The sequence below is a fragment of the Heterodontus francisci genome, chromosome 10 (assembly GCF_036365525.1).
Source record: "Heterodontus francisci isolate sHetFra1 chromosome 10, sHetFra1.hap1, whole genome shotgun sequence".
In the NCBI taxonomy this organism is placed as follows: domain Eukaryota; kingdom Metazoa; phylum Chordata; class Chondrichthyes; order Heterodontiformes; family Heterodontidae; genus Heterodontus; species Heterodontus francisci.
This window is the reverse complement of record NC_090380.1, coordinates 102840985-102866083: the sequence shown is the minus strand read 5'-3', so window position 1 is coordinate 102866083 and position 25099 is coordinate 102840985. Positions and strand designations below refer to the sequence as shown.

The 25099-nt window shown below is 45.0% G+C and overlaps 1 protein-coding gene across 3 annotated transcripts in view; it reads right to left on the bottom strand.

Moving 5' to 3' along the window:
* The window catches only part of LOC137374261 (immunoglobulin superfamily member 5-like), a 99028-nt gene extending 79069 nt beyond the window's left edge, over nucleotides 1-19959 (bottom strand). The window contains exons 1-3 of one of the 3 annotated variants that reach the window (XM_068040051.1): nucleotides 19848-19958; nucleotides 19597-19747; nucleotides 7191-7269 (exon numbers count right to left, since the gene is read on the bottom strand). In XM_068040051.1, coding sequence (XP_067896152.1) covers nucleotides 7191-7236 — 46 coding nt within the window. In that variant the 5' untranslated portion in view covers nucleotides 7237-7269; nucleotides 19597-19747; nucleotides 19848-19958. Of the gene's footprint in view, nucleotides 1-7190; nucleotides 7270-19010; nucleotides 19085-19596 lie in introns of those variants that run through there. The other 2 variants (XM_068040053.1, XM_068040052.1) reach the window with 2 other exon arrangements.
* Between the last annotated feature and the right edge of the window lie 5140 nt (nucleotides 19960-25099).

Below are 25099 nucleotides of genomic sequence, written 5' to 3'. Positions count from 1 at the left end.
ATTTCTATTTGCACTCTCAGTTCATCTCTGTTGTTTCAATTGCCACGTGCATTCAGATACAGAGCCTTTAGTTTTGTCCTTTTATTATTTTTGTAACCTCTAGCCTCTATCTGTTGATTTACTCTTAAATTTGTACGCTCTGTCCCTTCCTGTCACAGTCTGTTTATCATTTCCCATATTAATGCCTTTCTCTCTTGCCTTGTCTCTACTCCTTGATTTACCATATCTTCCCAAATTTGTTCCCTTGACCCACGATTCAGTTTAAAACCCTCTCTACTTCCCTAGTTATGCAGCTCGCTAGAACACCGGCACCAGCACAATTCAGGCGTAGACCGTCCCAACAGCACAGCCACCATTTTCCCCAGTACTAGTGCTAGTGCCCCATGAACCGGAACTCACTTCTACCACACAAGTCTTCAAGCCATGCATGTATTTCTCTGATCTTATTTGCACTATGCCAATTTGCACGTGGCTCAAGTAATAATCCAGAGATTATTACCTTTGAGGTTCTGCTTCTTAATTTGCCGCCTAGTTCCTGATGCTGACTATGCAGAACCTCTTTCCTTGTCCTGCCTATGTCGTTGGTACCTACATGGACCACGATGACTGGATCCTCCCGCTCCCACTGTAAATTTATCACCAGCCCTGTGCAGATGTCCCGAACCCTGGCACCGGGCAGGCAACACAGCCACCTGGACTCTTGCTCTTTGCTGCAGAGAACAGTGTCATTCCCCCTAACTATACTTTCCCCCTACTACCACTACATTCCTTTTTTCTCCCTCCACTTGAATGGCTTCCTGTACCATGGTGTCATGGTCAGGTTGCTCATCCACCCTGCAGCCCCCATTCTCATCCAAACGAGCTGAAAGAACCTCAAACCTGTTGAAGAACAAAGAACAAAGAAAATTACAGCACAGGAACAGGCCCTTCGGCCCTCCAAGCCTGCGCCGATCCAGATCCTCTATCTAAACCTGTTGCCTATTTTCTAAGGGTCTGTACCTCTTTGCTTCCTGCCCATTCATGTATCTGTTTAGATACATCTTAAAAGACGCTATCGTGCCCACGTCTACCACCTCCGCTGGCAACGCGTTCCAGGCACCCACCACCCGCTGCGTAAAGAACTTTCCACGCATATCCCCCCTAAACTTTTCCCCTCTCACTTTGAACTCGTGACCCCTAGTAATTGAATCCCCCACTCTGAGAAAAAGCTTCTTGCTATCCACCCTGTCTATACCTCTCATGATTTTGTACACCTCAATCAGGTCCCCCCTCAACCTCCGTCTTTCTAATGAAAATAATCCTAATCTACTCAACCTCTCTTCATAGCTAGCGCCCTCCATACCAGGCAACATCCTGGTGAACCTCCTCTGCACCCTCTCCAAAGCATCTACATCCTTTTGGTAATGTGGCGACCAGAACTGCACTGCAACTGAACAATCACAAAGGCTGAGGCTCCTGCACTCCTGCCCTCTAGGTCCCCTTACCTGCTTCAGCTGCAGCCACATCTCCTGTCCCTGACCACTGACCAAATCAGAAGACCCTATCCTAAGGAGTGTGACTGCCTCCTGGTACAAAATGTCCAGGTATCTTTCCCCCTCCCTGATGTGTCGCAGTGTCTGCAGCTCGGACTCCAGTTCAATGACTCTGAGCCGAAGCTCTTCGAGCTGCAAACACTTACTGTTTGTCCTGGATCACACTGGCATCCAGGAGCTCCCACATGCTGTAGCCGTGACACATCACCTGTCCTGCCATCCTTAATGTGTTTTAATTAATGATTTAATTATTTTATTCAATTATTTATTTTATTTTCCTTTTTTTATATATTTTATTAAGCTTACCACTAGCATACTAGTTCCTTTACTATTTTAAACATTAGGATTAGAATGGGCCTTAATCACTTACCAGATACTTACAAAACAGGTGGCTTCTTCCCAAACCAATCACCTACCTGCTTGCCTGTGATGTTTGATTTAAACTAAATTAAATTAAATTAAAAGCTTACCTGTATACTCACCCCGGCGGCTCTCTGTTTCCCTGCTCTCACTATTGATTGTGACGTCACTCTGATGTCACGTTTCAATTTTTCCCTGCTCTGCTCCCGCCGTGCTCCTTTCTCTCTCGCTCTATCTTCAGTCTCCGACTCTGTGCTTTTGGCGCACTTTTTAAACCTCTGCTCCCACCCTGTTCTTCTTTCTCTCGCTCTGTCTCTGGTCTGCAATGCCTGCCAGTGCTGTTGGATGAATATAGACCCAATATTGGCTGGCATGCACTGCAATAGTAGCTGGATAGCTTTTTTTGTCAACCCATTTGCTCTTCCTTCTGTAGCAGCTGACTGATTTCTGTCTGTTGCTTTGTTCTGGTACAACAAGCAATTAGGAAAGCAAATGGTATGTTAACCTGTATTACAAAGATATTGGAGTATAAGAGTAAAGAATTCTGACTGCAATTATATAGCTTCTTGGTGAGCCAACAGCTGCGGCAGGACTTTGGGTTTGGATTGGGATCCCAGCATCAAGGTCAAATGGATGTCACGACCCCACAGTGTGTGGGATACAGTCACGCAGCAGTGATTTTCCCTGAACTGGACAATCAGTGACTAGAGGGCAGGCTCACAGTCCACTTAAGAAATGGCAGGCGGGCTCTTGAAGCTGGTCCCCCTGTTTGCCACTGGGAGACCACCTCCAGGTAGTTGGCCTGGTCCCTGAAACTGCAGGGGGTCCGCAAGCTTACTGGAAAATTCCAGTTGGCCTCTGACAATAGGTCTTAAAAGGCCATCAATTCCCATTCATTGGCCCCTGCCGACCACCATCCTGCCTCCAGGAAAATGGCCCAGGGGCGGGATCATGCCAGGAAACTGGCACACTGGCCGGTGGCCAGCATCCATACAGGGCTGAAAATGGAGTAATGTGTACAGTTTGGTCTCCCTACCTGAAGAAAGATATACTTCCATTGGAGAAAATGCAACCAAGTTTCACTAGGCATTTTTCTGAAATGAGGGGATTGTTTTTTGAGGAGAGATTGAGTAGACTAGGCCTATATTCTCCAAAATGTAGAAGAATGAGAGGTGATCTCATTGAAACATAAAATCCTTAAGGAACTTGACAGGGTAGATGCCGGGAGGATGTTTCCCCTGGCTGGGGAGTCTAGAATTAGAGGTCACAGTCTCAGCAGAAGGGAAACAAGGGAGATGGGGATAGTGCGGGAAGGTGTAACTGAGGTGGAAGATCAGCCATGATCGTATTGAATGATGGAGTAGGGTTGAGGGACAGAATGGCCTACTCCTACTTTTTTACGTTCTTACATAACCATTAAAGTTGACTTTTCCAATTGAGAATTTTTGTTGTGGTGTCAAAGTCTGAATCTTTAGTGTTAAATCGGAGATGAAAGTTGGATGTTCATATTTATTTTGATTTTATGGAAATGAATAATTCTTCCTATTTCCCAGTCAGCATCAGGCACTTCCAAGTCAGATTTAGCACAGAGAGTTGCAGAGCAAAGCTCCATATTCTCTGTGCCAACAATGTGTCTAATCCCAATCTCAGAAGGACACCTTTTGTTGCTCTAGTGTGGTGTTTGTGGTCATTTCCCAGACCAAGGCCTGGACATTTACTTATTTTTATCCGCCAGGAGCAAGTGTGTCGGAAAAGGGAAACCGCAAGTCAGGATTCCCGGCACGCCCTGGAGTTTTAACTGCACATCATCAATTGGTTCGCTTCCTGTAAGCCGCCTTGATTAATAGGCTTGGCTTCCAGTTGGACAGGGAACCGGTTGGTGGAGGACACAGGACCTGGTACGTTCGAGCCTGTTTTAGTTGGGGGTGATGGATGAAGTCTAAGCTGTGGTCAATCCAGGAGGGTGGTGGGGGCTTCGATTTCAGGGGTATTTCCATGGGGTAAGAGGGGGTTGATCCTGGGAAGCGGAGGGGGGAAGCAATCAGTCGCAAGAAGGAGAATCAGAAGTCTAACATATTGTTTGCCTTTGCTCCATGACCTTTTGGTCGACTATGTGGCCTTGTCCAATCTACACCTTCTCCTTTGTTATCTCTTGCCCCACCCCCACCTCACTTGCTTATAACCTGTGACTTTTCTAATATTTGTCAGTTCCGAAGAAGGGTCACTGAGCCGAAACGTTAACTCTGCTTCTCTTTTCACAGATGCTGCCAGACCTGCTGAGTGGTTCCAGCATTTCTTGTTTTTATTTCAGATTTCCAGCATCTGCAGTATTTTGCTTTTATTGAATCAGAAGTCTGTTGGGGAGGCTGGAGGCCTTGGGAGGGAACAGAGGCCTGGGGCAGATCAGAGGCCTGTGGGTGGTTAGAGTAGAGATCAGAAGCCTTGTACAGGGGTGGTGTGGATCGGAAGCCTGGGGGCGAGGTTGGAGGCCTAGTGTGGTGGGAGGTCAGATGGGGACTATCAGAGTCCCCAGTGGGGGTGTTTGAGGAGGGGGGGAATGGGGGCTTTGGTGGGGAGGTTTGGGGGAAGTGACCTCGTAAGGGGTCCCTCAGGCAGGCACACTGGATCCAGGAGGTAGGTATAAGGCACTGACTTCCTGGATCTGCCAAGGCCTTGCCTGGATATATCTGCCAAGTTCTCAGTAGCTTGGAAAACCCAACCGACAACAGTTAAATTTGAAAAGCTGAATGACAATGAGGCTCTTCTTTTTCTTTCTTTTTGGGCCTATTTAAAATGGCAACCCTCCTCCTTGGAATAGGTTGGTCGTCCATCCCATCTTCTCGCCTGAGATAAGGCCAGAAATGGACTGGTTGGAGGCAGGCGAGATGAGAATCTAATTTTTAAGATTTTAACATCTCCACCCAACCCAAACCCGTACATTCTTTTGGCTAATAATCCCCACCACCATCCCCCTCAACCCACACCCTCCGCCAATGTACTCTTAGATCTGTCAGAGTGACATAGCCATTTAAGAGCCACAGACCTATAATCACTAGGTTGAGGCAGTCAACGTTTAGTTCACATAGGGCCCTAACAGCCAGGTTATAGAGACTTTCATCTCATCAGTCTAAACTGGATGTTGACTCAGATGAGAGCCGAAAGGCCAGTGACGAACCCACCGAGTTACACAGTATCTGGGGAGGGGGTGGGAACATGGCTGCTTTGTTTTCTGATAATCCAGTGTTAGGCCTATGTTTACTTAGGGCAGGTGTAGACCTGTTGGCCTGTTGGGATGGAGTGTACTAGTCCATTGGTAGCCATACCTCCAATGCCTGCCAATTGTTTGAGATGGCTTTGCATCTAATAGCAGCCAGTCTGCCTGAATATACTTGGAGGTGGTACAGCGAAGGGTCACTAGATGGTTCCTGGAATGAGAGGGTTGTCCTATGATAAGAGGCTGAGTAAATTGGGCCTATACTCTCTGGAGTTTAGGAGAATGAGAGGTGATCTTATTGAAACATACAAGACTTTGAGGTGGTTTACAGGGTAGATATTGAGAGACTGTTTCCCCCGGCTAGGGAATCTAGAACATGGGGGCACAGTCTCAGGATAAGGAGTCAATCATCTAGAACTGGGATGAGGAGAAATTTCTTCCCTCAGAAGGTTGTGAATTATGAGAATGCTGTTCCCCAGAGGGTTGTGGATATTCCATCATTGAGTATATTCAAGGCCGGGATGAACGGATTGTTGCTGTCCCAGGGAATCAAAGGATATGGGAAGTGGACAAGAAAGTGGAGTTGAGGCAGAATATCAACCATGATTGTATTCAATAGCAGGGCAGTCTCAAGGGACCATATGTCTACTCCTGCTCCTATTTCTTATGTTCTTGAATCTGAATTTCTTTGCCATTTACTGGTCTGCATAGCTGGTCTGCATAGCTGACAGTCCACTTGGCTGTTACAAGTCTGATCATTGGCAATACAAAGCAAAAGTATACATCTGAAGCCTGACAATCCATTTTAGTTCAGAGATACAGCACTGAAACAGGCTCTTTAGCCCACCGAGTCTGTGCCGACCATCAACCACCCATTTATACTAATCTTACGCTCTATACATTTATACTAATCCCATATTCCTACCACATCCCCACCTGTCCCTATATTTCCCTACCACCTACCTATACTAGGGGCAATTTATAATGGCCAATTTACCTACCAACCTGCAAGTCTTTTGGCTGTGGGAGGAAACCGGAGCACCCGGAGGAAACCCACGCAGACACAGGGAGAACTTGCAATCTCCACACAGGCAGTACCCAGAATTGAACCCGGGTCGCTGGAGCTGTGAGGCTGCGGTGCTAACCACTGAGCCACTGTGTAAAGAGTAATAAAATGTATCCAGTTTCTGGAAGGCTAGCAGAGGACATGCATCTACTGATTGTTCAAAAAAGTTCTCCTGTAACTCATTGGCCTGAATTTTCAGACTAAAGTTCTGAGGGTTGAAATTTTGCATCTTCGATATCAGCAGCCAAATTTATACAAATACTCATATAATTTAAAAATACAATTCCAGGTGCTTTGCATAATATTGCATTTTAAGTCAGCGCCCTAAGCTGTACTGAGGGAGTTCTGCAGTATCAGAGGTGCTGTCGTCTTTCAACTGAAGTGTCAAACTCTCAGTGAGCATAGCAGATCCCATGCCACTATTTGAAGAAGAGCAGGGGAGTTATGGCCCAATGTCATGACCAATATTTATCCCTCACCCAACGTCACTAAATCAGATTATCTCATCATTATCCTATTGCTGTTTGTGGGATCGCGCTACATGCAAATTGGCTGCTGCATTTCCTACATTACAACAGTGACTACACTTCAAAAGCAGTTCATTGGCTGTAAAGAACTTTGGCAGATTCTGAAGTTGTGAAAAACTCTGTATAAATGCAAGTTCTTTCCTTTCTTTACTGTCCTGGAGTAGGGAAGGGAAAATCAACAGGGATCTCAATTCGGATCAATGCCCAATGATTCCTGTTTAAATGGCACATGCGTGGACAGGTTTGAACTCAGCTCTGATGCCCTCCTCTAACGCAAGCTGCTGGCATTCACTATCTAGAGTCACATCTGAAAAACAGTTACTTAGTAGGGGTGGGGGTGGGGGTGGGGGTGGGGGCAGGGGGAATTGGAGGGCATGACTGGAGGAAAGAGGGAGAAAATCAGATGGGAGAGTAGAAATATAAATATAAAACAAGTTTTCACTACAGTTACATCTTATTGTAAAGTGCTCACTATTATGTAGTTTACTCACCCAAAGATATGCTAAATAACTTCAGAATTGTTCTGACAGTTCCCATGATGTACAAGAAGTCTCATCTCAAAGGTCGTGGCTGAAATAAGAAAAATCTAGATTATTGAAAGAACTATAATAATAACTTTCACTAACACTCAATTGTCAATGCTGGAAGGCTAACAATTCCTTGCTGGTCCATTTCTGCAACAGAGAAAATGAAAGAGAAATACTCCGTTCTATTCATGCATGGCCAAATGTTAAATTAACAAGATGAATCACATCTCTCAGAGTGGCAGGCAAGTATTGAACAGTGCATACCAGTATCTCAGCAAGTCTGTCAGCAATAGAAATTGGATAGAGACAAGGAAGTAACAAAGTCCTAGAATATCGATCATGCTACACCATTTTATGGTGCAAATCAGGCCCATTGGAATCCAATATGACTGGCGGCATACACATACTAATTCCGCACCAGAAGTACACAGCTGCCATATCGGATCAGTCTCCTCCATTGTGTACCGAAATTCTTAATAATGCTCATTATAATATTTGAATGAGGGTTTTATGCTTGTTGTAGCACTCTAGTGAAAATCGTTCCCAGTGCCTCTCTAATCCTGTGATAAACTCACTCAGCCAATTGTGGCACTAACTGACAGTAAGGATCCTGTAGCAGTGCTATTTAAAGGGCACATCCAATCCATACAGGTTAGTTACTGGTTTGTTCTTATAGGCTGTTGGTTATTCAATAAGTAGTAAAGGGCAGTAAGAGGAGGGGTGGAGCTGATTAGGGATCAAAGTGAGGCCTACACATGGAAGCAGAAGGCATGGCTAAGGTACTAAATGAGCACTTTAACCTGTCTTTGCCAAGGAAGCGGACACAGTTCCCTGAAGGTGGCAACGCAGGTCAATAGAGTGGTCAAGAAGGCATACGGCATGCTTTCCTTCATCGGACGGGGTATTGAGTACAAGGGTTGGCAGGTCATGTTACAGTTGTATAGGACTTTGGTTCGGCCACATTTGGAATACTGCGTGCAGTTCTGGTCGCCACATTACCAAAAGGATGTGGATGCTTTGGAGAGGGTGCAGAGGAGGTTCACCAGGATGTTGCCTGGTATGGAGGGCGCTAGCTATGAAGAGAGGTTGAGTAGATTAGGATTATTTTCATTAAAAAGACGGAGGTTGAGGGGGGACCTGATTGAGGTGTACAAAATCATGAGAGGTATAGACAGGGTGGATAGCAAGAGGCTTTTTCCCAGGGTGGGGGATTCAATTACTAGAGGACACGAGTTCAAAGTGAAAGGGGAAAAGTTTAAGGGGGATATGCGTGGAAAGTTCTTTACGCAGAGGGTGGTGGGTGCCTGGAACGCGTTGCCAGCGGAGGTGGTAGATGCGGGCATGATGGCGTCTTTTAAGATGCATCTAGACAGATACATGAATGGGCAGGAAGTAAAGAGATACAGACCCTTAGAAAATAGGCGACATGTTTAGAGAGAGGATCTGGATCGGCGCAGGCTTGGAGGGCTGAAGGGCCTGTTCCTGTGCTGTAATTATCTTTGTTCTTTGTTCTTTGTTTACCAGTGTCATAGTCATTGCTCACAATGTGGTCTCCTCTACACTGGGGAGACCAAAAGCAGATTGGGTCACTGCTTTGCGGAACACCTCCATGTAGTTTGCAAGCGTGACCCCGAGTTTCCGGTCACCTGTGATTTTAATTCTCCACCTTGCTCTCGTGCTGACCTCTCTGCCCTCGACTTCTTGCAGTGTTCCAATGAAGTGCAACAGCGAGCTCAAGGAACAGCAACTTATCTTTCAATTTGGCACTTTACAGCCCCTGAACTCAACATGGAGTTCGACAATTTCAGATCGCAACCCCTGCCCCCATTTTTCTTTTTTGTTGGTTTTTGATAGGAGCTATTGGTAATAATTCAGCACTTTCCCATTAACACCTCCTCTAGACACATCCTTTGTTTCATTACTTGTCCCATTGCCACTGCTCTTTTGTCTTGCACCATAATTCCTTTTGTCATGTAATCCCTCCTGTCTTCCACCCGACACAGACCTTCCCTTTTCCTTATTTCCTCCCCTCCCTGCTTTCCTGCCTCTGTACACGCTGAGTATTTCCAGCATTTTCTGTTTTTATTTCAGTGTTCCAGCACCCGCAGTATTTTATTTTTGGATTCTCATACTTCAATCTCACAGTGGAGCAACACGTCAGGTGCCTGAACTTCAACAAGTTTTTTTTAATTTCCAAAATATACTTTATTCATAAAAATCTGTAAAAATACATTGCCAAACAGTTACTTCAACAAGTAGTCCATCAACAAGCTGCATTACCTGTAGCAGCCACAACTGGAGCAACAAAGTACAGCATGGGCAACGCTGCTGTAGCTGTCAAGGTCACCATGGCCCTTAACTTTCATGCAACAGGCTCCTTCTAGCCTGTAACAGGTGACATCAGTGACAACTCCCAGTTTGTTTTTCATTATTGCTGGGAAGGAGAATCACTGCTGCTGGTCTTGGGAGCTTGCAATAGCACCAATGGAGAAATTAAAATGTAAATCCACTCCCTTTCCATAACAGCAACACTGTACATGAAGAGTGTTCAGCATTCCTGGCAACTAGAGTTGCTATGCCACAAATGACAGGTTGAGAGAGCAGTTAATAGAGCATACAGTACTCTTGGCTTCATTCATAGGGGCATAGAGTACAAAAGCAAGGCAGTGATGTTAAACTTGTATAGAACACAGTTTCAATCTCAACTGGAGTATTGTGTCCAGTTCCCGGTGCCACACTTTAGAAAAGATGTGAAGGCATTAGAGAGAGTGCAGAAAAGATTCACGAGAACGGTTCCAGGGATGAGGAACTTCAGTTACGTGGATAGATTGGAGAAGTTGGGACTGTTTTCTTTGGAGAAGACAAGGTTGAGAGGAGATTTAATAGAGGTGTTCAAAATCGTGAGGGGTCTAGACAGGATAGATAGGGAAAAACTGTTCCCTTTAGTGGAGGGATTGAGAACAAGAGGGCACAGATTTAACGTAATTAGCAAAAGAAGCGATGGCAACATGAGGAAAAACATTTTCACGCAGCGAGTGGTTAGGATCTGGAATGCACTGCCTGAGAGTGTGGTGGAGGCAGGTTCAATCGAGGCATTCAAGAGGGAATTGAATAGTTAGTTGAAAAGGAAGAATGTGCAGGGTTACGGGGAGAAGGTGGGGGAGTAGCACTAGGTAAACAGCTCTTTCGGAGAGCTGGCACAGACATGACGGGCTGAATGGCCTCCTTCTGTGCTGTAACATTTCTATGATTCAATAGGATGAGAGGGGATCTAATCAGGGTAAAATGGAGCCAAGGACTGACAGGAAAAACTATAATGGAACAATGGGTGATCTTTAAGGAGGAGATGTTTCAGATGCAGGCTAGATACATTACAACAAGGGTAAAAGGTAGGGGAACCAAAAACAGGGCTCCTTGGATGATGAGGGAGATAGAGATTATGATGAATCAAAAAAGAAAGTGTATATGATGCATATCAGGTGAATTCTTCAAGCGAGAACCAGGCCAAATTCAATAAGTTGAAAGAGGAAGTGAAGAAGTAAGCAAGTCTGGCAAAGAGAGAATATGAGAATAGAATGGCAGTCAATATAAATGGAACCCCAAAATCTTCTACCAGCATGTAAATAGTAAGCGGGTAGCAAGAGGTAGGGTGGGGGCTATTAGGGACAAAAAGGATAATATATGCTTAGAAGCGCAGGGCAAGGCTAGAATATTTAATGAGCACTATGTATCAGTGTTTACTAAGAAGGAGGAAGCTGAAAAAATATCAGTGGAAGTGGAGAAGGTAGAGGTAATGGATCGGGTGAAAATTGATAGGCAGGATATACTGGAAAGGCTGGCTATGCTTAGAGTGGATAAGTCACCTGATCCACATAGCTTGCATCAGGTTGTTAAAGGAAGATAGTGGAAGGTCTTGCCATAATCTTGCAATGTTTCCTAGATACAGGGGAGGTGGCAGAGTGGCAAATTTGGCCCAATCAAAAAACAGCAGCTAAGCAGTATTGGCAGCGCCACTGGGAGCAGTGACCACTGCTGATACTGCAGAGGCCTTGGAGCCAAGCCCTGCACTGGAACCCTGGACCTTAGGTTAAGTGAGGTGAGGTTGCAAGGGCCAGCCCAGAAGGCCCTGGCGAGGGGGAGTGGCAGGGTGGGCGTGTAGTGCAGGGACAGGATGGAGGGGGGGGTCCAGGGAGGTGGAGTCTTTCCCGGTAGGGGTCCTCCTTGGGCCACAGAGTGACCATGGAGGAGGGACCCCCACCCCCGCCAAGCAGGTAGGGCACCTCATATTACTGAGTGACCTCCCAGCATGGCGGAGATATGCCCCGCCGTTGGTTAAATACCAGCAGTGGGGGGTAAGAAGCCCTTATGTAACCATTAATAAGCCGCTTAAGGGCCTCAATTGGCCACTGGGCAGGAAGGCCGTAGTCAACCTATTCCATCCCCCAACAAAAATCACTTGACAACGGGGAGGCAACAGGCCCTCCATCCTCCTAACTCCTGTCACAATTCTATGGGCCTCCCCGTCTCCAACCCCACCTCAGGGGGCCCATAGAATCCAACCGTATGATTCAATGACCACCAGTACAGTGGCAGCTGTGTGTATCATCTACAAGATGCATGGCAGCAACTCACCAAGCCTCCTTCAACAGCACCTTCCAAACCCACAACCTCTACCACCTAGAAGAACAAGGGCAGCAAATGCATGGGTATACCACCACCTGCAAGTACCCCTCCAAACCATATACCATCCTGACTTGGAACTATATCACTGTTCCTTCACTGTCGCTGGATCATTCTTTTTTTATTTGTTCATAGTTTGCAGGTGGTGATGTTCCCAAGCATCTTCTGCCTTGTCCTGCTAGGTTGTAGAGGTCGCGGGATTGGAAGGTGCTGTTGAAGGAGCCTAGGTGAGTTGCTGCAGTGCATCTTGTAGATGGTACACACTGCTGTCACTGTGCATTGGTGGTGAAGGGAGTGAATGTTGAGGGTGGTGGATGGGGTGCCAATCAAGCAGGCTGCTTTTTCCTCGATGGCATCGAGCTTCTTGAGTGTTGTTGGAGCTGCACCCATCCAAGCAAGTGAAGAGTATTCCATCACACTCCTGACTTGTACCTTGTAGATGGTGGATAGACGCTGGGAGATAGGAGGTTAGTGGCTCACCACTGAATTCCTAGCTTCTGCCCTTCTCTTCTAGCCACAGTATTTATGTGGCTGGTTCAGTTCAGTTTCTGGTCAATGGTAACTCCCAGGATGTTGATAGTGGGGGATTCAGTGATGGTAATGTCATTGAACATCAAGGGGAGATGGTTAGATTCGCTCTTGTTTGAGATGGTCATTGCCTGGCACTTGTGTGGTGCCAATGTTACTTGCCACTTATCAGCCCAAGTCCAGGTGTTGCTTCATCTGGACACAGACAGCTTCAGTATCTGAGGAGTCACGAATGGTGCTGAACGTTAGCAAACATCCCACTTCTGACCTTATGAATGGAACTCCCTCCCTAACAGCACTGTGGGTGCACCTATACCAGATGGACTACAATAGTTCAAGAAGGTGGCTCACCACTAGCTTCTGAAGGTCAAAAAGGGATGGGCAACAAATGTTGGCCTTGCCAGCGATGCTCACATCACAAGGACGAATAACAAAAATCTTAGTGAAAGAGGTAGGCTTTAAGGAGGGCCTTAATGGAAGAAAGGTGGAGAGATAGAGGCAGAATTCCAGAGAATGAGACTAAGGCAGCTGAAGGCATGGCCCCCGATGGTGAAGCAAAGAAAGGAGAAATCCACAACAGATGGAAAGCAAAAGAATGGATACTCCGGAGGGAGTTGTAGGGCCAGCAGAGGTCACAGGAATGGGAAGGGAGCAAGCCTATGAATCGATTTAAACACAAGTAGGAGAACTTTAAATTGGATGGGTGGGCAGGACTTGGTGCATGTAGAGCATGGGCAGCTGAGTTTTGGAAGAGCTGAAGGATAAGAGGCTAGCCAGGAAAGCACTGGAGTAATTGGGGGCTATATTTGATTGACCTGAAAACAGGCATGTGGATCGCAATGTGCGATTATCCCATGCCCGTTGATGGCAACCAACTTTGTGCTGGCTGCTCATTGCAATGATTTCAACATCTAGGGTTGAGAGCACAGTTAATAGAGCATACAGCATCCTAGGCTTCATTAATAGGGGCATAAAGTACAAGAGCAAAAGTTAAACTTGTATGGAACACTGGGTCGGTCTCAACTGGAGTATTGTGTCCAGTTCTGGGCGCCACACTTCGGAAGAGATGTGAAGGCATTCGAGAGAGTGCAGAAAAGGTTCACGAGAATGGTTCCAGGGATGAAGAACTTCAGTTATGTGGATAGATTGGAGAAGTTGGGACTGTTTTCTTTGGAGAAAAGAAGGTTGAGAGGAGATTTTTATGGAGGTGTCCAAAATCATGAGGAGTCTGGAGAGAGTAGAGAGGGAGAAACTGTTCCCATTGCTGGAAGAATCGTGAACAAGAGGGCACAGGTTTAAGGTAATTGGCAAAAGAAGCAATGGCAACATGAGGCAAAAACTTTTCATGCAGCGAGTGGTTAGGATCTGGAATGCACTGCCTGAGAGTGTGGTGAAGGCAGGTTCAATTGAGGCATTCAATTGGATTGTTATCTGACAAGGAAAAATGTGAGGGAGAAGGCCGGGGAGTGGCACTAGGTAAACTACTCTTTTGGACAGCCAGCACAGGCACAATGGCTCAAATGGCCTCCTTCTGTGCCGTAACAATTTATTAATTCAGCGATTCTGTAACTACACTGTTGACAGGCTGAACTTATCAGCAGGGGGCAAGAACCAGTTAAAGCTAGCCTGCACCTCTTAAAGAGGAAGTGCATTGTGATTGGAACAGGTACAGGCAGTCATGCAGGATGTGAATTTGACGTGGGAAACATTGAAGAATGACACAACATGGGAGAGAGCAGACTCCAAAGATTTTTGATGCTGCCCTGGAGGCCTTGGTCGAGAAGCTGAAAAGGTAGAGAGATGTCCTGCATCTCCAGACACAAGTTCAAAAGGCAGTAGGAGCAGATAGTCATGGAGGTCAAACCAGGAGTCAAGGCCTGAAGACACAACAACCAAGAACACAAGAAATAGGAGCAGAAGTAGACCATATGGCCCATCAAGCCTGCTCTGTTATTCAATACGATCATGGCTGATATTGGGCTACAATTCCGTTTTTCTGCCCGCTCCCCATGTCCCTTAACCCCCTGCGAGACCAGAAATCTATCTATCCCGGCCTTAAATGATGGAGCATCCACAAGCCTCTGGGGTAGAGTATTCTAAAGATTCACAACCCTTTGAGTGGAGTAATTTCTCCTCATCTCAGTCCTGAATGATCGGCCCCTTATCCTGAGACTGTGCCCCCGTGTTCTAGATTCCCCGACCAGTAGGAACAATCTCTCAGCTTCTACCCTATCAAGCCCTTTCAGAATTTGTATGTCTCAATTAGATCGCCTCTCATTGTTCTAAACTCTAGAGGATATAGGCCCAATTTACTCAGCCTCTCATCATAGGACAATCCCCACATCCCAGGGACCAATTTAGTAAATCTTTGCTGTATCGCTTCCAGTGCAAGTATATCCTTTCTTAAATGTGGAGACCAAAACTCCACACAGTATTCCAGGCAGGGTGTCACCAAAACTCTGTACAATTTTAGGAAGACTTCTTTATTCCTGTACTCCAATTCCCTTGCAATAAAGGCCAACATGCCATTTGCCTTCCTAATAACCTGCTGCACCTGCATGTTAACTGTGTGCATTCCTTGTACGATTACCCCCAAGTCTCTCTCAACATCAACACTTACCAGTTTCACACCTTTTAAAAAAATTCTGCTTTTCTATTTGTATGACCAAAATGAATAACTTCACACTTCCCTACATTATACTTCATTTGCCATCTTGTTGCCCACTCGCTTAACTTGTCTATATCTCCTGGCAGCCTCTCTGCGTCCTCCCCGCAGCTTACCTTTCCACCAAGCTTTGTATCATCAGCAAACTTAGATACATTACTCTCTGTCTCTTCATCCCAGTTATTAATATAGAGTGTAAATAGCTAAGGCCCCAGCACTGATGCTTGCGGCACCCCACTATTCACAGCCTGCCAACTTGAAAATACCCCATTTATGCCCACTCTCTGCTTCCTGTCTGTTAATCAATCCTCTATCCACTTTAATATATTACCCCCAGCACCATGAGCCCTTATCTTGCCTATTATCTTTTATGTGGCACCTTATTGAATGCCTTTTGAAAATCGAGGTATACTACATCCACTGGTTCCCCTTTATCTACCCTACTAGTTACATCCTCAAAAACTAATAAATTTATCAAACAGGAATTCCCTTCAGTAAAACCATGCTGACTTGTTCAAATCATACTATGCTTTTCCAAGTGCAATGTTAAAACTTCTTTAATAATATCAGCCATGATCGTATTGAATGGCAGAGCAGGCTCAAAGGGCCGAATGGCCTACTCCTGCTCCTATTTTTCTACGTTCTATGTTTCTAATAGTTCCCAGCATCTTCCCAACGACTGAGGCTAACTGGCCTGTAGTTCTCTGTTTTCTTTCTACCTCCTTTCTTGAAAAGCGGTGTAACATTTGCCAACTTCTAATCTGATGGGACCATTCCTGAATCTGCGGAATTCTGGAAAATCATAGCCAGCGCATCCACTATCTATGCAGCCATCTCTTTTAGAACCTAGGATGTAGGACATCTGGTCCCGGGGACTTGTCAGATTTTAGTACCTCAAGTTTCTCCAATACTTTTTCTCGGCTGATATCAATATCCTTAGTTTCCTCACTGCTTTTAATCCCTAGTTTACTGCCTATTTCTGGAACTAGTCTACTGTGAAGACAGACACAAAATATTTGGTCAGTACCTCTGCCATTTCCTTATTCCCCATGATGATTTCTCCTGTCTCTGCCTCTAAGAGACCAATGTCTACTTTAGCTACTCTCCTTTTAATGTACTTATAAAAGCTCTTACAATCTGTTTTTATATTGCTGGCTAGTTTACACTCATATTCTATCTTTTCCCTTTTTATCAATTTTTGGTGGCCTTTTGCTGGTTTCGGAAACATTCCCAATCCTCAGACTTGCTACTATTTTTTGCAACATTCTAAGCCTCTTCTTTTAGTCTCATTCTCTCCTTAACTTCCTGAGTGAGCCACGGATGGGTCCTTCTTGACGAGTTTTTGTTTTTGAACGGAATGTACTTTTGTTGAACCCTTTAAATTGTTTCTTTAAATGTTTCCCACTGTTCATTTACCGCCATACCTTTTAGTCTATTTACCCAATTAACCTTAGCCAGTTCTCCCCTCATATCTTCATAGTTGGCTTTGTTTAAGTTTAAGATTCTCGTTTGTGATTGAAATGTGTCACTTTCAAACTTAACATGAAATTCAATGGTATTATGATCACTTTTTCCCAGTGGATCTTTTACTATGACATTGCTTATTAATTCTGCTTCATTACACAATACTGGGTGACACAGTGGCGCAGTGGTTAGCACCGCAGCCTCACAGCTCCAGGGACCCGGGTTCAATTCTGGGTACTGCCTGTGTGGAGTTTGCAAGTTCTCCCTGTGTCTGCGTGGGTTTTCGCCAGGTACTCCGGTTTCCTCCCACAGCCAAAAGACTTGCAGGTTGATAGGTAAATTGGCCATTATAAATTGCCCCTAGTATAGGTAGGTGGTAGGAGAATATAGGGACAGGTGGGGATGTGATAGGAATATGGAATTAGTGTAGGATTAGTATAAATGGGTGGTTGATGGTTGGCACAGAGTTGGTGGGCTGAAGGGCCTGTTTCAGTGCTGTATCTCTAAATAAAAAATAAATAAATAAGATAGCTTTATCCCTAGTTGGTCTACAATGTATTGCTCCAAGAAACAGTCATGAAAGCATTCTACAAATTCATCTTCCAGTCCACTGTTGCCACTTTGATTGTCCCAGTCTATATGAAGATTAAAATCCCCCACAATTAATACATTACTTTTTTACATGCTCCAATAATTTCCTGTTTAATATTCTGTCCAATAATATAACTACTGTTAGGGGGTCTGTAAACTACTCAGACCAGTGTTTTATGACTCCTGCTATTCCTAATTTCCACCCAAACTGATTCTACTTCATGATCTTCTGAGGCCAGATCCCTTCTTATTAATGTCCTTATGCCATCCTTTACTATCAGAGCTACCCCTCCTCCTTTGCCATTCTGTCTGTCTCTCCAAAATATTGTGTACCCCGGAATATTCATTTCCCAACCTGATCTCCTTGTAACCATGTCTCAGTAATGGCATTTAGATTTTCATCCTTTACCTCTATTCGTGCCTCTAGTTCATCTATCTTATTACAGATGCTTCGTGCATTCAGATAAAGGAAGTTTAATTTCATTTTTTACCTCTATTCCTTATTTGTCAATGTACAATTTTTGTTAAACTCTCTGTCCCTTCCTGCCCCATTCTGTTGGGAGTTATCCACATCACTATCCTACTCCGATGCCCTAACCTCTCTCTTTGGATTTCTAAATTTCCCTTTACCCAAACCCTACCCACCCCACCCCCACCCTCTGTTAGTTTAAAGCCCTGTCCATAGCCCTCGTTATGCGATTGACTAGGACACTGGTTCCAGCCCGGTTCAAGTGAAGCCCATCTCAATGGAATAGCTCCCTCTTCCCTGAGTACTGATGCCAGTGTCCCAAGAATCAAAACCCCTTCTTCCCACACCACACCTTGAGCTACGCGTTTAATTCTCTAATCTGCTTGACCCTGTGACAATTTGCGCGTGGCTCAGGTAACAATCCAGAGATGATCACCTTTGATGTTTTGCGTTTTAGTTTGGACCCTAACTCCTCAAATTCTCTAAGCAGAACATCATTTCTGGTTCTACCTATGTCAATGGTTCCCACATGGACCACAACAACTGGATCCTGCCCTTCCCACTCCAGGTTCCTCTCCTTAACCCCGGCACCGGGCAGGTAATACAGCTGTCACAGCTCCCAATCGAGGCTACAGAGAACAGTATCTATCTCCCTGACTATACTGTCTCCTATCATTACCATATTTCTCTTCATTCCTCCACTGGAATGGCATCTTTTACCATGGTGCCATGCTCAGTCTGCTCATCCACCTTGCAGTCCTTCTCTTCATCCACACAGGTAACAAGGACCTCATACCTTTTGGACAAGGTCAGAGGCTGAGGCTCCTCCATTACTCCATGCTGATTCCTCTTACCTGCCTCACTCACAGTCACACCCTCCTGTTCCTTACCATTGACCATCTCTAATGTTGTCCCTAGTCTAAGGAGTGTGACTGCCTCCTGTTTCTGTGCTGTATAACTCTATGACTCTATCAGCAGGTGGCCGATTTCAGTGAGAATGCCATTACTGAAGCGCAGACATCTCACACAATGCTCATTGCTGAGGTTCAGGTAAGAGAGTTGCTCACTGAACACCCTGAGGAGATATGGCCTTCTGTGGAGAGCCCTTCTTTCCCTCTCCCTCCTCCTCCCTCTTCCAGCAACTTTCTCCTGCTCTACGTGACCTCTGTTCATTCTCCAACTTATGCTGTATTCCAAGTGGAATGTCAACTGGTGCACCCATGTCTGGGAGCAACAGATTTGTGCAGGACGCTTGAAGTTAGCAAAAAGTCCTTCAGCACCTGCCACACCGTTCCCCAAAGACTTTTGCAACTTGAAAGAACTATGCAATGCACCAAATACTAGTACGATCATAACAACAGCCGGAAGAAATCAACCAGCAGCTAACCTGTGTGTAGTTGATGATCCCTTTAAATAGCACGAGCGGGGAGTCCTTCCTGCTACTGAATGTGTGTTCAGCTGTGAGAGCTTAAAAGAGGGCGTTAGCTGGAGCATTGAACTCCTTGGAGACAGCTCTGACGTCAACTCAATGTTGCACGATCTACCCACTCTGCATTCCAGTGGACATTCATTATCAGCCTCACCAATGTAGCATCTTGAGCAATTCACCCCACATCTGTGTGCACAAGGCACGGGTGCCATTTTGCAGCTCTGAGGCCACTCAGTATCCAAAAAGTGGGCAATAATAAGCACAATCTCTCTCTGTAATACTTATCTTTCACTGATAAACAGTTTTCCGTAGCATATTTATCATTATTGAAGTGTCTATCACTTTGATGCAAACGAACCCTTCTGTGACCAGTTGCCATTATAGATAAACCAGCCTGGATTATTCCTGCCATATTATTTTTATCTTAAGCTGATGATATTCTCCTGTGGCCTTGTTTTGCGTGGCAGAAATCCATTTTTATTTTTAAGAGTTGATTGCCTTCCAAACTAGTGGCTATTGTTTAAAAATTAAATGTACCTCATACCTGTTCGGTGGGCCTTACTAGGCAGGAACTTTCATTTTCTCAATCGTCTTTGAAGTGTCAGCACAATGTTCCAGTAAATGACTGAAGAACTTTCCAGTGTTCTTTCAATATTGCAGTGAGCTGTAGTCAACCAAAAGTCTCGGATGAAAGCCTTTTTAGAAAACATTCAATGTGTGAAAAGGCCGCTAAATAGACGAAGTGGATCTAAAAAGAAACAAATGGAAATGTTGGACAACGAAAGAAAAATGAACCTTGTTACTAAGAAAGATTTCCGAGAAACAGCAAGTTAATCGGCTTCTCTGAAGACACAAAGAAAATGAATCTGGTTACTGCCTCATATCAAACCAGAATTACTTTTGTAACTAAATTGAAGGCTAAAGTCTGCAGAAACCAAATCAAGGTTTAATATTTAACCAGCTACCTATGAAGTACATAGCAGGCGTCTGTACATAGTATCAATAGCATTGCTTCAGCCCCTCCCTAAGGTTAAATACAATCTTGTGCTGAAATTCATAATGTTTTGATAAATGGGTAAAATGCCTTTTTCTGTTTGCATGGAGATTAACAATACACCAATGAAATCCAGGGAAATGCATGATTCCCAAGGATACAGTTGTGCTCCTGGTTAAGAAATAAATAGCAGATTTCACGGATTGCCCACGATAATCAACTTTTAATGCTTCTCAAGCAATGGGTCATTTAACCAGTGCAAACATTAGGAAAGTTTGTTAATCCAGCTGCAGGGTGCACAATAATAGTAGCTGAAATGGCTCAGCATCTGCAGAGAAGGGCATATTTTACCGATCGCTCCTTGTGTACTTAGTTATTGAGCTTTGCATAACTCAGTTTCAGGAGTGCCTCATTGTTGCATTAATAAAGCCACAAACGCCTCTCTTCAACGCCATGAATTTCAATAGCTGGCTGCTTGTTTAGCACCCGAAAAATGGGCATCAAAGCACTGAAAATCAGATTGAGTACCTTGGCTACCTCATCGGTGCCCACCTACTCACTGAGCCCACAAATAGGTGAGCAAAACCGCCCGTCCGCAACAGGTGGGAGGCTGCTTAAATATGCAAATAGGGTTCCTAGGCCAGATATAGAAGTCTGATTGCAATTTGTGGATACAAATAGAAGGAACATGCCCCTCGCTCGTTCCGCTCTATTTGTACAGGTATTGAGCAGACTAACCTGTGGTCCTTGAAGAAACTGACTGGCAACTGCTCAAAACTAGGCCCGGGAAGCTTTTAAATGTTTTCTTTATCGCTCCCAGGAGCAGCCCGCCTTCTCCTCCTGGACCCACATAAACATCCTGACCTGCTGCCAGCTAGTCCGAGGCCCCTCCTGAATCGCCTCCCACTCATGGCCAGACCTGCCAACTAAGTCGGGGAGCCAGTTAATTTCACACTTTCACTGGGCTGGCGAACTACAGCAAGGCATCCAGTTGGAACCGACAGCTCCTCGACGCCGCAATAATAAGGCCTGAGCCTCACGACAGCAGCACTGGACACCACCTGAACCTCAACCACTGGCCCCCCATCCACCCCTCTCCATGACAATTGGGTCAGTTCCAGGATGCACTAGTGGAAAACACACTTTCCTGAAAACTTAGTGACCATTCTGGCAGCTGTGCAACAGAAAGTCTATTGGAATATGAATGTCCTAATGATGTGTGACAACCACCAAGGAATTAGGCTGCAAGAGTGCATTGTTTTCAGCAAATGTCTGTAATGCCCATGTCCGAATGGCTTCACAACCTCATTCTAGTATGACAATAGGTTGAATGGTTGGTTCCTTGGGGATGTTAGGCTGAAAATCCCTCCACTATTCCCACCATAATCTGCTGAGAAAGAAGTGGAAAAGAAGGGAGAATCGGATGGTGAGGCCTACCGGAGATTCCCAACCCAAAATTATATTCTTTCCCCTGTCACCAGTTGTAGCGTCGCCACCTACCACACTTAAACACCCAGAGAATTTTCCAGATTTTCCTGCTTGCCACCACTATCTCTGTCAGTTCCAGGAGATGCCAGGAGAAGGATGGCAGGGAGAAAGCACAGCCTTAATATTGATACTTCAGTGGGTGCTTTGTTTTTAAGCAAAATTTCATTATTACTGCTGCTTACCTGAAAAGTACAAATTTCATATGCCGTGGTACACCTTGGCTGACAATCCCATCCAGTACTGAGGGAGTGCTGCACTGCTGGAGGTGCTGTCTTTCGTGGATAGCACATATAGAGAGGCGGTCACACCGCAGGCTCAGAATCCACAGGCAGGAAGGGAATGGGTGACCACCAGGCAGAGCAAGAGGACTAGGCAGGCAGTTAAGGAATCTCCTGTGGCTATTCCGCTGCAAAACAGATATACTGCTTTGGATACTGTTGGGGGGAATGGCCTCTCAGGGGAAAGCAGCAACAGCCCAATTCATTGCACCATGGTTGGCTCTGCTGCGCTGGGAAGGAGTAAACAGTGTGGGAATGCAATAATTATAGGGGATTCAATTGTAAGGGGAATAGATAGGCGTTTCTGTGGCCGCAAAAGAGACTCCAGGATGGTATGTTGCCTCCCTGGTGCTAGGGTTAAGGATGTCTCAGAGCGGTTACAGGACATTCTGAAGGGGGAGGGTGAACCGCCAGTGGTCGTGGTACACATTGGTACAAACGACATAGGTAATAAAAAAGGATGAGGTCCTAAAAGCAGAATATAGGGAGCTAGGAAGTAAGTTGAAAAATAAGACCTCAAAAGTAGTGATCTCAGGATTACTACCAGTGCTACGTGCTAGTCAGAGTAGAAATAGCAGGATATATTGGATGAATACGTGGCTGAAGAGATGGTGTGAAGGGGAGGGTTTTAGATTCCTGGGACATTGGGACCGGTTCTGGGAGAGGTGGGACCAGTACACACTGGACAGGTTACACCTGGGCAGGACTGGGACTGATGTCATAGGGGGAGTATTTGCTAGAGTGGTTGGGGAGGGTTTAAACTAAAATGGCAGGGGGATGGAAACCTTTGCAAGGAGTCAGAGGAGGGGAGATCAAAGACAAGAACAAAAGACTGTAAGGGGAAGAAGAAAAGTGATAGGCAAAAGGGCCAGAATCAAACAGGGCCACAGTGAAAAATAGTGGGAAGGGGACAAGTAATGTTAAAAAGACAAGCCTTAAGCCGTTGTGCCTTAATGCGCGGAGCATTCGCAATAAAGTGGATGAATTAATGGCGCAAATAGATGTAAACGGGTATGATATAGTCGGGATTACAGAGACATGGCTGCAAGGTGACCAGGGATGGACATCCAGGGGTATTCAGTATTTAGGAAGGACAGACAAAAAGCAAAAGGTGGTGGAGTTGCATTGCTGGTTAAAGAGGAAATTACCGCAATAGTGAGGAAAGATATTAGCTCTGACGATGTGGAATCTGTATGGGTAGAGCTGAAAACCAATAAGAGGCAAAAAACGTTAGTGGGACTTGTATATAGACCCCCAAACTGTAGTGGTGATGTTGGGAATGGCATTAAACAGGAAACTAGAGTCGCATGCGATAAAGGAACATCTGTAATTATGGGTGACTTTCATCGGCATATAGATTGGGCAAATCAAATTAGTCACAATACCATAGAGGAGGAATTCTTGGAGTGTATACGGGATGGTTTTCTGGACCAAAACGTTGAGAAACTAACTAGAGAAAAGGCCATCCGAGACTGGGTATTGTGTAATGACAGAGGAATAATTGACAATCTGGTGGTGTGAGACCCCTTGGGGATGAGCAACCATAATATGATAGAATTCTTCATCAAGATGGAGAATGACGTAGTTGATTCTGAGACTAGGGTCCTGAATCTTAGTAAAGGAAACTACGAAGGTATGAGGCGCGAGTTGGCGAAGATGGATTGGGAAACGTTAGTTAAGGGGATGATGGTGGATAGGCAATGGCAAACATTTAAAGAGCGCATGGATGAACTGCAACAATTGTTTATCCCTTTCTGGTGCAGAAGTAAAATGGGAAAGGTAGCCAAACCATGGCTTATAAGGGAAATTAGAGAGAGCAATAGATCCAAGGAAGAGGCATATAAATTTGCCAGAAAAAAACAGACCTGAGGATTGGGAGCAGTTTAGAATTCAGCAAAGGAGGACCAAGGGATTGATTAAGAAGGGGAAAAAAGAGTACGAGAGCAAGCTTGTGGGGAACATAAAAACTGACTGTAAAAGTTTCTATAGGTATGTGAAGAGAAAAAGATTTGTGAAGACAAATGTAGGTCCCTTATATTCAGAAACAGGGGAATTTATTATGGGGAATAAAGAAATGGCTGACCAACTAAATGCATATTTTGGTTCTGTCTTCACAAAGGAGGACACAAATATCATACCAGAAATGTTGGGGAACGCAGGGCTTAGTGAGAGAGAGGAACTGAAAGAAATCAGTATTAGTACAGAAATGGTGTTGGGGAAATTGATGGGATTGAAGGCCGATAAATCCCCAGGGCCTGATGGTATGCATCCCAGAGTACTTAAGGAAGTGGTCCTAGAAATATTGGATGCATTGGTGATCATCTTCCAAGATTCTATAGACTCTGGAACAGTTCCTCCCGATTGGAGGGTAGCTAATGTAGCCCCACTATTTAAAAAGGGAGGTAGAGAGAAAACAGGGAATTATAGATCTGTCAGCCTGACGTCGGTAGTGGTGAAAATTCTAGAGTCCATTATCAAAGATTTTATAGCAGAGCACTTGGAGGACAGTGGTAGATTCGGGCAGAGTCAGCATGGATTTACAAAAGGAAAATCATGCTTGACAAATCTACTAGAATTCTTGGAGGATGTAACTAGTAGAGTTGATGAGGGGAAGCCAGTGGATGTGGTTTATTTGGACTTTCAGAAGGCTTTCGACAAAGTCCCACACAAGAGATTAGCGTGTAAAATTAAAGCGCATGGGATTGGGGGTGGTGTATTGTGATGGATAGAAAATTGGTTGGCGGACAGGAAACAAAGAGTAGGAATAAATGGGTCTTTTTCCGAATGACAGGCAGTGACTAGTGGGGTACCGCAGGGATCGGTGCTAGGATCTCAGCTATTCACAATATACATTAATGATTTAGATGAGGGAACTAAATGTAATATCTCCAAATTTGCAGATGACACAAAACTGGGTAGGAGGGTGAGTTGTGAGGAGGAAGCAGAGAGGCTTCAGGGTGATTTGAACAAGTTGAGTGAGTGGGCTAATGCATGGCAGATACAGTATAAGATGGATAAATGTGAGGTTATCCACTTTGGTTGCAAAAACAGATTATTATCTGAACGGCTATAAACTGAGAGAGGGGAATATGCAACGAGACCTGGGTGTTCTCGTACACCTGTCGCTGAAGGTAAGCATGCAGTTGCAACAGGCGGTGAAAAGGGCAAATGGTATGTTGGCCTTCATAGCAAGAGGATTCGAGTACAGAAGCAGGGATGTCTTGCTGCAATTATACAGGGCCTTGGTGAAGCCACACCTGGAATATTGTGTGCAGTTTTGATCTCCT